At 49.6% G+C, this 12,694-nt stretch overlaps 1 protein-coding gene across 2 annotated transcripts in view; it reads left to right on the top strand.

The window, feature by feature from the left end:
- The window catches only part of LOC308462222 (polyunsaturated fatty acid lipoxygenase ALOX15B-like), a 39,911-nt gene extending 30,708 nt beyond the window's left edge, over nt 1-9,203 (top strand). For both annotated transcript variants that reach the window (XM_080979725.1, XM_080979724.1), the window contains 6 exons: nt 348-551; nt 1,297-1,383; nt 3,352-3,521; nt 4,014-4,236; nt 6,662-6,832; nt 8,673-9,203. In XM_080979725.1, coding sequence (XP_080835851.1) covers nt 348-551; nt 1,297-1,383; nt 3,352-3,521; nt 4,014-4,236; nt 6,662-6,832; nt 8,673-8,852 — 1,035 coding nt within the window. In that variant the 3' untranslated portion in view covers nt 8,853-9,203. The remainder of the gene's footprint in view (nt 1-347; nt 552-1,296; nt 1,384-3,351; nt 3,522-4,013; nt 4,237-6,661; nt 6,833-8,672) is intronic.
- The last annotated feature ends 3,491 nt before the right edge of the window (nt 9,204-12,694 follow it).

The following is a 12,694-nucleotide window of genomic DNA, read 5'->3' on the forward strand; positions in this document are numbered from 1 at the left end:
ACCAATCCCTCTTGGGATTTATGGGGGGGGGGTCTCCCAACCACTCTCAGCACCTTTAGCAAACTACAGCTCCCAGAATCCTTTGGGGGAAGCCATGGCTGTTTAAAGGGGTACCGTGGCGCTTGAAAGGGATGTGGCCTCAGTCTCCTTCGTATTTGAGGCTACTGGCAGTGGAGAGGTTTGGCTCCCCCCCAAAACAAACACAACATGCTCAGGCAAAGAAAGTAGACACTTTGGCTCGAACCCCAAACCTGCTGGGGGGGGGCGTTTCCCAACCTGTTGCCCCACCCTCTCTCCTCAGCCACCCCGACCACCCCATCACCAGCTCCTCTCCTTCTTTCCCTCAGCTGGGACAAACTCCAAGCCCCAACAACCCCATCTTCCTCCCCAGCGACTCCGTGTGGGACTGGACCCTGGCTAAGATGTGGGTCCGCAACGCCGACTTCCACGTCCACCAGAACATCTCCCACCTGCTCCAGACGCACCTGGTGGCCGAAGTCTTTGCTATCTGCACTCTGAGGCATCTGCCATTGTGCCACCCGGTCTTCAAGGTACGTTGGCGGCAGGGGGTGGGGGTGGGGAAGGAACAGCGTCCGGCCCGAGGGTCACGTTAGGGTTCGCACAGCCAACCAAGGAGAAGCGAGGAAAAGGTTTCGCTGGGCCTCCCTCCTGCCGTTGTGGCAGCCCCTGAGAAACCCGAAGGTCGAACGGGAGCAACTCCATCTTGAAAAGTGCCGGCGGGATGAGGGTAGAGGGGCGTGCCGCTGCCTGAGGGCGAAGGACAAGAATATGTGCCCTGCGAAAGGATCTTGCTTGCTGCGAGGCTGGGCCTGTTTTACTTGTGAGTCAAGCACAGCCCAGTACCTTTTTGTGTTGTGACCTGTCGAGAGGTTTGCAATCGCGTTTCCTGGTTTTGGGACTGAAAGGGAGCAGAATCCAGTACCTTTGCTGGAGGTTCGGCTGCGTGACTTCCAAGTCTCTCTCTCTAGGCCAAGAATTCCAACAGTGTTATGTACTGAAGTTCTCACCCTGGGCCAGCAGGGGGATACTGTAGATAGTTTTCACTCAGGTCCACATATGCAAATAAGGGATTGAAAGTGACGTTCAGTGATTGGATAGTTACAGAAAATGGTTACTGTTACGTTGTAGTGGAGCTCTATATAAGCAGGCTGGCTGAAGCCTCCAGTTCAGTTCTGTTCTGGCCTGTGAATAAACAAGAGCTGTTTGAAGAATCGCTGTGTCGTCTGATATGTTCACCCACAACTTAACAAACAGGTTTTCTTTCCCACCTTGCAGCTCCTGATCCCACACTTCCGATACACCCTCCAGATCAACGCTTTGGCCAGGGTCAGGCTCATCATGGAAGGCGGGATGATGGACCTGGTAAGAGAGAAGGCCCCTTTCCCCCTTTTAAGTTTGCTTGTCTGTCTGGTGCATCAAAGGCGGAGCTTAGCTGATGTGCATCTGGGGGTGGAGCCATGGGGCGGGGCTAGCATCCCAGGGGGGCACCATGGCGAGCATCCCAGGGGGCGTGGCGCCCATGTCAGGCTGCTTCCTGGGCAAGGAAAGAGGGAGCCACGTCGCTTTGCCAACAGCCTTCCTCCCTGTCGGAATCTCCGTTCTTTCTGCTGAGCTGATAAAGCTCATCTTCTGGAATCGCCTCCGACGTGATTAATGACCTGAGCCTTTGATGAGGCCTCCAAGCACGTTCCCATTACGCAGAGAATCAAAACAGGACGCGGAAGTGATGAGATTTATGGCTACATCGCTATGCTTTGTTTTCTAAGCTACGCAGACAGAAAAGAAATCATCCTCTCTCTGTGAGAGCAGAGAGCAACTGAGCAACAAAGGAACAGGAAACCAGTAACGTCACAACAGTCTCCTGTCTTCCGTGAGACTTCCAACAGCCTGGAAATGTCTCTGGAATGTAAACAGAGTCTTGTGACTCCAAAGCACTGCACAGTGGCAAACAGAAACTAACACTCCCTTCCCTCTTCCTTTTGGCAGCTTGGGGGAGGCTTCCCCCCCAAGGAGCGGGGGGCAATGGTGCGCCACCCGCCTGCGACTCCCAAGCCTCCCCCGAGCTCTCAAAACGAAGGGGGAAGGGAGGAAGGCTGCCGGCAAGGCGGCGCAGCTCCGCCCCTTTTCCCGACGTCTTGGGGTAGGCTTGGGAGTCGTGGGTGGGTGGCATGCCGAATGTAACCCCCCCCCCAGTGATGATACCCAGGGCATACCGCCGCCCCCCCTTCCTCCGACCCTTTGGTGGCTCCCCCTGCCTGCTCTCAGAGATGGATTTTGAGACCCAAATGAAAATGTGCATCCTTCTGCTTTAGCTTTTTGCCCCACAGCCAGATTAGCTGCCCCCGCCCCACCCCCCGAATTGCACAAATAAGCAAGCGATGGGATAGATGTCCATGCAGAAAATGCTGTCTGCAGTTTGGCAGCTTTTCTTTGAAATCTGCGCCCAAAGGGTCAAATTTGGAAATGTATCTCAAGTTGTTCTCCAACTTGGACATTTTTGAACATGGGATCTTAAATCTCATGCACCTAAATGTGTCACACCAGAATCCAGCATCGCCCATGGCTGAGAACTTTGTAGCAACAACATCATATAATATAAAAATTTGCCTCACCCTCTCATCACCATCCTCTTACATCTATGATCCTTGGATCCAAAAGGAGTGAAAAAGTGCAACAAAGAACCCAAAATCAGTGTGCTAATTTCCACCCTTTTAATGTCTGGTCCCCACGTCCCCTCACCCCAGCCTCCCATCTAAATCCGTCGGTGCCCGCAATTCGGAATACCGATATAGATAAAATATTCCACGTTTTATCTTTAGAATGAGAAAGGCTTACTTGCAAATATATTTCGCTGTGGAACTTATTTCACCTGCCTACTAAGGCTGAACCCGACAACCCTTCTCCTTCAATATAGTCATTTAGAAAAACAGCACACAATTTGGAAATGGAACGAAATATACAGTGGTACCTCTGGTTGCGAACGGGATCCGTTCCGGAGGCCCGTTCGCAACATGAAAAGAGCGCAATCCGCAGCGGCGCATCTGCGTACGCGCGGGTTGCAATTCGCTGCTTCTGTGCATGCGTGTGACGTCATTTTGTGCTTCTGCGCATGCTCGAGCAGCGAAAACCGGAAGTAACCCTTTCCGGTACTCCCGGGTTGCCGCGGGACGTAACCTGAAAGAACGTAACATGAAGCGGACATAACATGAGTTATGACTGTAATGACCTGGTTTTCTCGCAAAGCAGGGAGCTTGAAGATAATAACGCCTTTTTCCCCTGTCCTGTCCCACCCTTCAAGTACTCACGTCTGACTGTTTCCCCTACCCCCAGGCTACCTCAGCAGGCTACAAAGGAATCGTGCCCATTGTGGGGAAAGGAACCTACAGCATGGCTTACGCCTCCCTCTGCCTCCCCGACGACATTGAGGCCCGCGGGGTCGCCTCCATCGCAAACTACCACTACCGGGACGATGGGCTGAAGATATGGGCCGCCATAGAGAGGTGACGCCGCCAGGCCTTCCTGATGGGAGCCGTAAACACCTAGAGCAGCCTTTCTCAACCTGTGGGTCCCCAGGTGTTGTTGAACTACAACTCCCATCACCCCTAGCTAGCAAGGCCAGGACTCAGGGATGATGGGACCCACAGGTTGAGAACTGCTGATCTAGAGGGAACCTGGTTGGGGGGTGGGGCAGCTGCCATCTTGGATCAATGCCTGGCAAGGCCTCCCAGTATGCACTTTGGAGCCAGTGTGGTGTAGTGGTTAAGAGCGGTGCACTCGTAATCTGGGGAACCGGGTTCACGTCTCCGCTCCTTCATATGCAGCTGCTGGGTGACCTTGGGCTATTCACACTTCTTTGAAGTCTCTTAGCCCCACTGTTTGTTGTGGGGGAGGAAGGGAAAGGAGAATGTTAGCTGCTTTGAGACTACTTCGGGTAGTGATAAAGCGGGATATCGAATCCAAACTCTTCTTCTTCTTCTTTCTTCATGTCCCAGGTTCGTGGCCAGCCTCGTCCGGTTCTACTACAAGAGTGACGACCGCGTCCAGAGCGACCCGGAACTCCAGGCCTGGATCCGAGAGATCTTCAAGGAAGCCTTCAAGAACAGGAAGACGTCCGGTGCCCCCTCGTCTCTGGAGACCATGGAGGAGCTGACCAAGTTCTTGACAATGGTGATCTTCACCTGCTCAGCGCAACACGCTGCTGTCAACTCTGGCCAGGTGAGAGGCCACATGTGCCGCATTTTTCGCTCTATAAGACGCACTTGACCATAAGACGCACCTAGATTTAGAGGAGGAAAACAAGAGAAAAAATATTCTGAATCAAATGTTGTTGAAGAGGAAGGAGGAGCGAGGATCAGGCTAAGGCTTCACAACAAGAGTCACTGCGCAGCTCTCCCTCTTGCTGTGCTGGCTTCAGCGATAGCTGCACAGCCTACATTCACTCCATAAGACGCACACACATTTCCCCTTACTTTTTAGGAGGGGGAAAGTGCGTCTTATAGAGCGAAAAATACGGTACCTTCCTGTCCTCATCCATGCAACTGACTCCCCTCTTGAGCAGCAAAGCATAGATTTGGCCTCTTCCTGGGAAAATGCAGAAGATTCCTTTTGTCTCTTGAAATACGTATTATAATTTGTTATAAGAAGAAACTTCTCCTTTTCCCTTATGGGGTACCCAAGAGCCCATAGAGAGTCCTTATGTAGGTTCTCTTTTGGTAGGAGAAAATAACAGAAGCCAACCAGAGAATATTGAGAAGCAAAGCAGCTAGTAAGCCTGATCTTTATTCAAGGAATTGTCCCCACGGACCCCACGCAGGGAGGGAGGAGAGGAACCCAGAACACTGGTGTGCAAGCCCTTATATAGACTTTTGAAATTGCCCACCCTGTAGCACAAGACCACCCCCCAAAACATCATACATACATCACAGAAGGAGGTGGTCCCCAGCAGAAATTGGAGTGTGTTGCTTCTCTCCTGTCTGCCACGATACCTGATCATGCCTTATCTGATTGCCTTTTCTGGGTAGCTTGACCATTCCTTTGAGATGGTAAATACTTAGTTCCGGAATCTCTTACTGAAATATACTCGGAGTCCTGTAGTGATTTCATGCTCTTTCTTGCAGCTTGTAAACAGTGATTGAATTGCCCCCCAAACCTCAGGCTTTTATGTACATTATTCACACAATGAGTCCCTTCTGATTGGCTGATTCTGCTTCCCTCCTGGAGCCTGATTGGTCTTTTCCTGCAAGCCAATCAGTTGTTGCATTCTAGGATCCTACTTGCCTATTGTTGTAGGATCCAAGCTGAGTACATAACACCTACACATATTGATAGTGTGCTCAGCTTAACAGATACTTGCCAGGCTGTATTTGAAAAGGGACGTGTAAGCCCCTACAGTCCAAAAACAATTGGAAAGCTTTTCCCATTTCCTTCCTCCTTGCAAGGAAATATTTGAGGTCAATTTGGGAGAGTCAAAATGGCTTCAGGATACCATTTCAGACACATGGTTTATATACTTATGTATGTGTTAGCCTTGTACATTTATGAACATTTATTATATATATATAAAGGTAAAGGTAAAGGGACCCCTGACCATTGGGTCCAGTCGTGGCCGACTCCGGGGTTGCGGCGCTCATCTCATTTTATTGGCTAAGGGAGCCGGCGTACAGCTTCTGGGTCATGTGGCCAGCATGACTAAGTCGCTTCTGGCGAACCAGAGCAGTGCACGGAAACGCCGTTTACCTTCCCGCCGGAGCAGTACCTATTTATCTACTTGCATTTGACGTGCTTTCGAACTGCTAGGTTGGCAGGAGTAGGGACCGAACAACAGGAGCTCACCCTGTCGCGGGGATTCGAACCGCCAACCTTCTGATCGGCAAGCCCTAGGCTCTGTGGTTTAACCCACAGCGCCACCCGCGTCCCTATTTTATATATAAGATCTTAGAATTCCTATAACATCAGCTGGGAAGGGAGGCTTCACACAGCCTTTTGGAGCAGCCCCATCTCAACTCCTACTTGCGTGCAAGCAGGAGAGGGCGGGGATCCCTCAGCTGGGAAGGGAGGCTTCCCGTTGCCTAACTGAGAGATCCCTGCCCCCTCCTGCTTGCACGCAAGCTCTGATAGGCAGCGTGAAGCCTCCCTTCACAGCTGAGAGATCCCCGCCTCTCTCCTGCTTGCACGCAAGTAGGAGTTGAGAGGCTGCTCCGATAGGCAGCATGAAGCCTCCCTTCACAGCTTAGTTGCTGGAGTCAGGGAAGGCGGAGGCAGCCCGGAAGCTGCATCTGCATTCGAAAGCACGCCAAAGTGCAAGTAGATAAATAGGCACCACTCCGGCGGGAAGGTACACGGCGTTTCCGTGCGCTGCTCTGGTTCACCAGAAGCGGCTCAGTCCTGCTGGCCACATGACCCGGAAGCTGTATGCCGGCTCCCTCGGCCAATAAAGCGAGATGAGCACCGCAACCCCAGAGTCAGCCACGACTGGACCTAATGGTCAGGGGTCCCTTTACCTTTACCACTGTAGATGAAATCCGGGGACATTCCAGGGACGGAATTTGTCCAGGGACTTATTCGCGAATCCGGGGACTGTCCCCGGGAAACGGGGACGTCTGGTAGCCCTGATTTAACTTGGTCCTTTGCTTGCCCACAGTATGACTATGGCGCATGGATCCCCAACAGCCCGCCCTCCATGAGAAGACCCCCACCCACCAAGAAGGGCACAGAGACCTTGGAGACCGTCTTGGAGACCCTCCCTAAGGTCAACACCACCTGCATCGCCCTCTGCTCCCTCTGGTTGCTAAGCAACGAGGCAGGAGATACGGTAAGGATTTGGAGGGAAGGAAGGACTCGGTTAGGTACAAGATTTTCTGTGTCAAGAAACTTAGGGCCAGATCTCCCTTCCAGTTCCTTGCCAGCAATATTCTAGCTGCGGCCGTGGCGTATAAAAATAACCTTTTCTTATCTTGTGGGCTGTCCCCCACAAAGGAGGATTGGATAAACAAATTAAGTGATTTTATAGGATTGGCCAAATTAACAGCAGCCGTAACCAGAATTTGAGGAAGGTATGGCAATGTTTTGAGGATTATATGAAAAAACACTGCTCCAAAGGTAATGTGTTGATATGCCTAGATTAAGTATGTAAAGACGAATCAATCTAAAACAAAATTAACAATGGATAGATAATGATTAGTATGAAGACACAATGTAAAACAGACATTATTGTTTTAAGGATGTAAAGTTGAGGTGGAGGGAAGCCACACAGGTGTATAATTTTTATTATTTGATGAATACAGGTTTTGAATTGGTAAATTTGTAATTGTAAGATTATGTATTTGTAGTTTTTTGTTTTGTTTGTGTTTTTTCATGATAATAAAAACTTAATAATAATGATAATAAAAAGAAACTTAGGGCCAGATACACACCATATATTGACAGCACATTCAATGCACCTTTAAAGCACATGACTTCCCCCAGATGATACAGAAAACTGTAGTTTGTTAAGGGTGCTGGGAATTGTAGATCTGTGAGGGGAAAGCTCCATTTCCCAAGATTATTTGAGGGAAGTCATATGCTTTAAATGTTAGTCAAATGTGTTCTGAATACAGTCGTACCTTGGAAGTTGAATGGAATCCGTTCCGGAAGTCCGTTCAACTTACAAAATATTCGGAAACCAAAGCGCAGCTTCTGATTGGCTGCAGGAAGCTCCTGCAGCCAATCGGAAGCCGCAGAAGCCCCATCGGACATTTGGCTTCCAAAAATAGTTCACAGACCAGAACACTCACTTCCAGGTTTGCGACGTCCGGGAGCCAAAATGTTCGAGAACTAAGCTGTTTGACTTCCAAGGTATATGTTGTGGATCTGCCCTTAGCGCTCCATGTTTATATCTAAACTCTTGAATTTCAGCCTCAAAATGGAATTTTTGCAAAATTATTAGTCTAAAAAACAATTTCTTCTTTGGATTCTAATAAATCCCACAAAGAAAAGGTACACAAGAGAAAAAATGGATGAGAACCACAAACATTAAAATGCCTGTTTCAAAACTCCGTGAAGAATAATATCAGGCAATACTATCGAAACTCTTATTTTCCCCACAATCATTATACAATTGTTAATTAAAATGAATTATTTTGGGGAGAATAAGGGTTTCAACAGTATGTCTGATGATTGCTTTAAATTAAGGTCCCTTACAAATTTGAATAATAGGATTGATAACTTTCAGATCTTACGAAGTCATAAAACACTCAAATCATTAACTCAAAGACACAAATCTATATATTTCTTATTAGCTTACATTGGGGGACTGCATTTAAGTACAGGAGGGAAACCTGTGGCCCTCCAGATGTTGTTAAACTCCAACTTCCATCAGCTCCCAACCAGCATAGGCAGTGATCATGGATGATGGGAGTTGTAGTCAAGCAATATCCGATGAACCACCAGCTCAACATCCCTGCATTCCAGCAGTCTACATTTCGCCTAGTATTACCATTAAAAAACCAGACGAGGACAAAAACTTGACTTTGTTGTGAATATTTCCAAATGTGGGGGTGTCCAAGGAGTTTTACATTTGTGTTTTAGGATTACGAATGTGAAAAGTTCACTGCAACTTAAATGGGAGTTTGAGGCACGGTCTTCACCACTGATTTCTCCCGAATCTTTTCCAGAGACCTTTGGGCCACTATCCCGATGAACATTTCACTGAGGACGAGCCAAAGCGGCTCATTGTGGACTTCCAGAACAACCTGGCTAAGATTTCTGAGGAAATCAACGAGAGGAACAAGTCGTTACCCCTCCCCTACAACTACTTGAACCCGCCTCAGATCGAGAACAGCATCTCGATTTAGGTCTCGGGCGTGGTTAGCAATGTCAGCCTGACCTGCGTTACAAAGTCGGTCCGTCTTGTAACAACGCTAAGCTATATTAAGAGTTGATTCCTCTCAAAAGTTCTTCTCCGGCTCAGAATGTAAAACGAGACACTGCAAGATCCCCTGTCTTCTGTATGTAGTGCACTAGGCATGTAGATGTTCGTCAGTGTTTAAGATTTTTCCCCCCACCGAACTCCTCTCTGGCTAATGTGAAGTTACATAAACTGAAAGGCACCTTCAGACTTTTTTTAACGGTAATTTTCGTTGAGACCCTCTTGTTGATTCTGTGAACTAAGGCTGCATCCACACCCCATAAATCTAATGGAACTTGCAATCTTTACATTTATAGGATTGCTTGCAAGTGATCATAGAGTGCCCTCTCTATTCAATCGATTGCTTGCTACCAATGTGCCTACTGCTCCCTGTTCATGTCTAGAAAACCCTCTTTACCTATTCCAAGGTAACTGACCAAATAGTGATCTCTTTGGCATCTGAAGAGAGGGCGTTCCACAGGGTGGGCGCCACCACCAAGAAGGCCCTCTGCCTGGTTCCCTGCAACCTCACTTCTCGCACACTGACCATTAGGTCCAGTCGTGACCGACTCTGGGGTTGCGGCGCTCACCTTGCTTTATTGGCCGAGGGAGCCAGCATACAGCTTCCGGGTCATGTGGCCAGCATGACTAAGCCACTTCTGGAGAACCAGAGCAGCGCACAGAAACGCCGTTTACCTTCCCGCTGGAGTGGTACCTATTTATCTACTTGCACTTGAACGTGCTTTCGAACTGCTAGGTTGGCAGGAGCAGGGACCGAGCAGCGGGAGTTCACCCCATCGCGGGGATTCGAACCGCCAACCTTCTGATCAGCAAGTCCTAGGCTCTGTGGTTTAACCCACAGCGCCACCCGCGTCCCGACAGTTTGGAGGGGAGGGGCACTTAAAATGTGCAAGGGGCTTTGTCCTGTGCCTGATGCCGGGAACTACAATTCTTAGTGGAGACAATACAAAAAGGCACATTCATGTCTGTTCCAGCATCATAACTTAGGAGGGAACTTTCAGACAGAAGATGAGCTTTACCCCAGAAGTCCTCCAAGAAAGTTGTTAAATGCCGAACTGAGCCGAGCCGATTCTGCCATGAGTTGGGGATAGTTGTCCTGGCTGTGAATGCTTAAACGACTGTAGGAAGAAGGCCCATCAATGGGAAGTCATTGTAGACCAGGAGTCGGCAAAGTTTTTGTGGCTTGGGCCTATTCACGGTCCCGCAGATGCCGTAGTGGGCCGGAGTGCACGTGCGCATGTGCAAACACGATTTCCGGCGCTCCTTCCAGTGCGGCAGGGGTCCATGGGCCAGTTAAGCGACCCCCATGGGCTGCTCGTGGCCCAGGGGCCTTAGGTTGCCAACCCCTGTTGTAATACAGTCCACCAGAGCATAGCTGTCAACCGTCCCTTATTTGGCGGGAAACTCCCTTATCCCAGCGCCGTGTCCCGCTGCTGTCCCTTATTGATGATGTCCCTTAAATTTCCCGGGTTTCATGCTCGCCCGGCTCGGGAGGGAAGCAGCGGCTTGGGGTCCTCCGCCGCGCACGCGAGAGAGAGCACTGGCGCCATCGTCCTGGCGCGAGGAGTTCCATCAGCCCTTCCCTGCCCAAGGGGGGGGGAGGGAGAGAGACTCTTGCCCACGCCGCCCACGAGCCCGGAGGCGGCAGCAGTGGTGGCAGCTGAGGGAGGGGGAGGGACGCAGAGGGGCGGCGCTACAGCGGCTGCCGTGGCGCCGCAACTGCCTCATTCTGGATTGACAGCATCTGTCAATCCTACCAATGTATGTAACTCTTTACAATAGCGAAATCCCTTATTTTGGCTGCTGATCCCTTATTTTCGAGGCTGCTGGTCCCTTCTTTTCAAATCTGCAAGTTGACAGCTATGAACCAGAGCAGCACACTCACTTTCCTCTCAGATTTTCAGGCACCTGACTACTGGCCACGATGGCTATGCTCTGCTTCCACAGTAACTCTTCTGAATACCAGTTGCTGGAAACCACAGGAGGGGAGAGTATTGCGTGGTGAGTTCCCACCTCCCCGGAGGCAGCTGAGCGGCAAAAGAGGGAGATCCCCGGCCGCGCCTGCATTAAATAGCGCAAGCCACACCCCCTAGGCCAGCCGATTGGCTGGCCAAGGGATGACGCGGCCGAGGATTCCCTCAATCGTGCGGAGGCTGAGAGCCAGCCCCTGCGCACATGGTGGGGGCGTGAAACCTGCAACACCACCTCCTTTCTAGGTCGGAAGTGGCTTTATTGTGTTCGAATCCTGCTTTCGGGTTTTCCAGAGGCCTCTGGGTGGCTCCTGTGAGAATAGGTTGCTGGACCAAACTGGGGCATCAGCCTGATCCCACAAGGCTCTTCTTATGTTCTTAACGTACAATCAGTTGGCCTCAATGTTAACTTTCACAGGCTCTTCAAATAGCTCAGTTGGTTAGAGCATGGTGCTGATAACGCCAAGGTCGCAGGTTCGATTCCCCATAAGGGACAGCTGCATATTCCTGTATCTGCGGCGGGTTGGTCTAGATGATCCGCAAGGTCCCTTCCAACTCTGATCTATGATTCTATGATATGTGACTCAATAAATAAAATAAGTGTACAAACACAGTCCTCTGCCTACTGAATCCAAATGAGGTGCATCTTTTCGGATCGGGGTGAGGCATTTCAAAGGGGCAGGGCTGAGATTGCCGTCGTGATTTCAGGGCCCAGTTGTATAGAGTCCAGGACACATTTCAGATTTAAAGCCAAACAGCCCCATGCATTTTAAGAGAAGCTTGTCATTGTTTCCTCTTCTTTAGAAAAAGTCAATATAATACTTAACCATTAACCTGTAAGTGAAGGATTTGCATCTTACGATACGATAATCTTTATTGTCATTGTCCCATCTTTATTGTCATTGTCCCATACAGAACAACGAAATTGAAAAAATCTACACCAGACATTCAAAAACCAACAAGCCTGCTATCCCAGATATCCCAGCCTGGTTAACCCCCTAAAAACTCTGATACCCCATAATTAAATACAATATACTCCTGCGCTTAAAACCAAAATCGCATTTGGATAAAAACTGTTTCTCAGGCGGCTAGTCCTAGTCTTTATAACCCTGTCCCTTCTTCCAGAAGGCAGAAGCTGAAAGAGATCATTTCTGGGGTGCGCACTATCTCTACAGCTTTCTTATGGCACCTGGAAGCGTAGATTTGATCCAAGGTGGGAAGAGTGCACCCAGTTATTCTCTCCGCAGTCTTTATAACCCTGGACAGTATTGTTTTTTCCCTGACCATGCAGCTCCCAAACCACACACAGAGACCATAAGTTAATATACATATACATATACCCTGGGTTCACAGAGGCCATTTCCATTCTTTGTCACTCCCTGTGTTGACAGAGAAATCGAGGCACTCCTAGTCACATGAGCTTTGGATGAATCAAAACCAAGCCGTGTGTGGGAATAGGGCTCAGCGCCCTAATTAACGATTAGGAGCAGGAGTAGTTAAGATGAAATCGTGCTGTGGGAGGCAGCAGAACAGCTAGGTTGGGTTGAGTGAGCCAGGCCACACATGAATCACAGCAACCTTTCCCAACCTGGTGCCCCTCCAAGTTTGCTGGAATACAACTCCCACCAGCACCAGACAGAGCCTTAGTCTGAAATATATGGAGGACACCTGGCTAGGATTGTCATTACAGGGATAGTTCATCCATCCATGGTCTGAGGCAACTTAGGAAAAAAACAAATTGACCTCGCAGACCTGATTAGAAAGCAGGTATGCGGGTGGCGCTGTGGGTTAAACCACA

The sequence above is a fragment of the Podarcis pityusensis genome (assembly GCF_964106645.2).
Source record: "Podarcis pityusensis genome assembly, chromosome: 13".
Classification (NCBI taxonomy): domain Eukaryota; kingdom Metazoa; phylum Chordata; class Lepidosauria; order Squamata; family Lacertidae; genus Podarcis; species Podarcis pityusensis.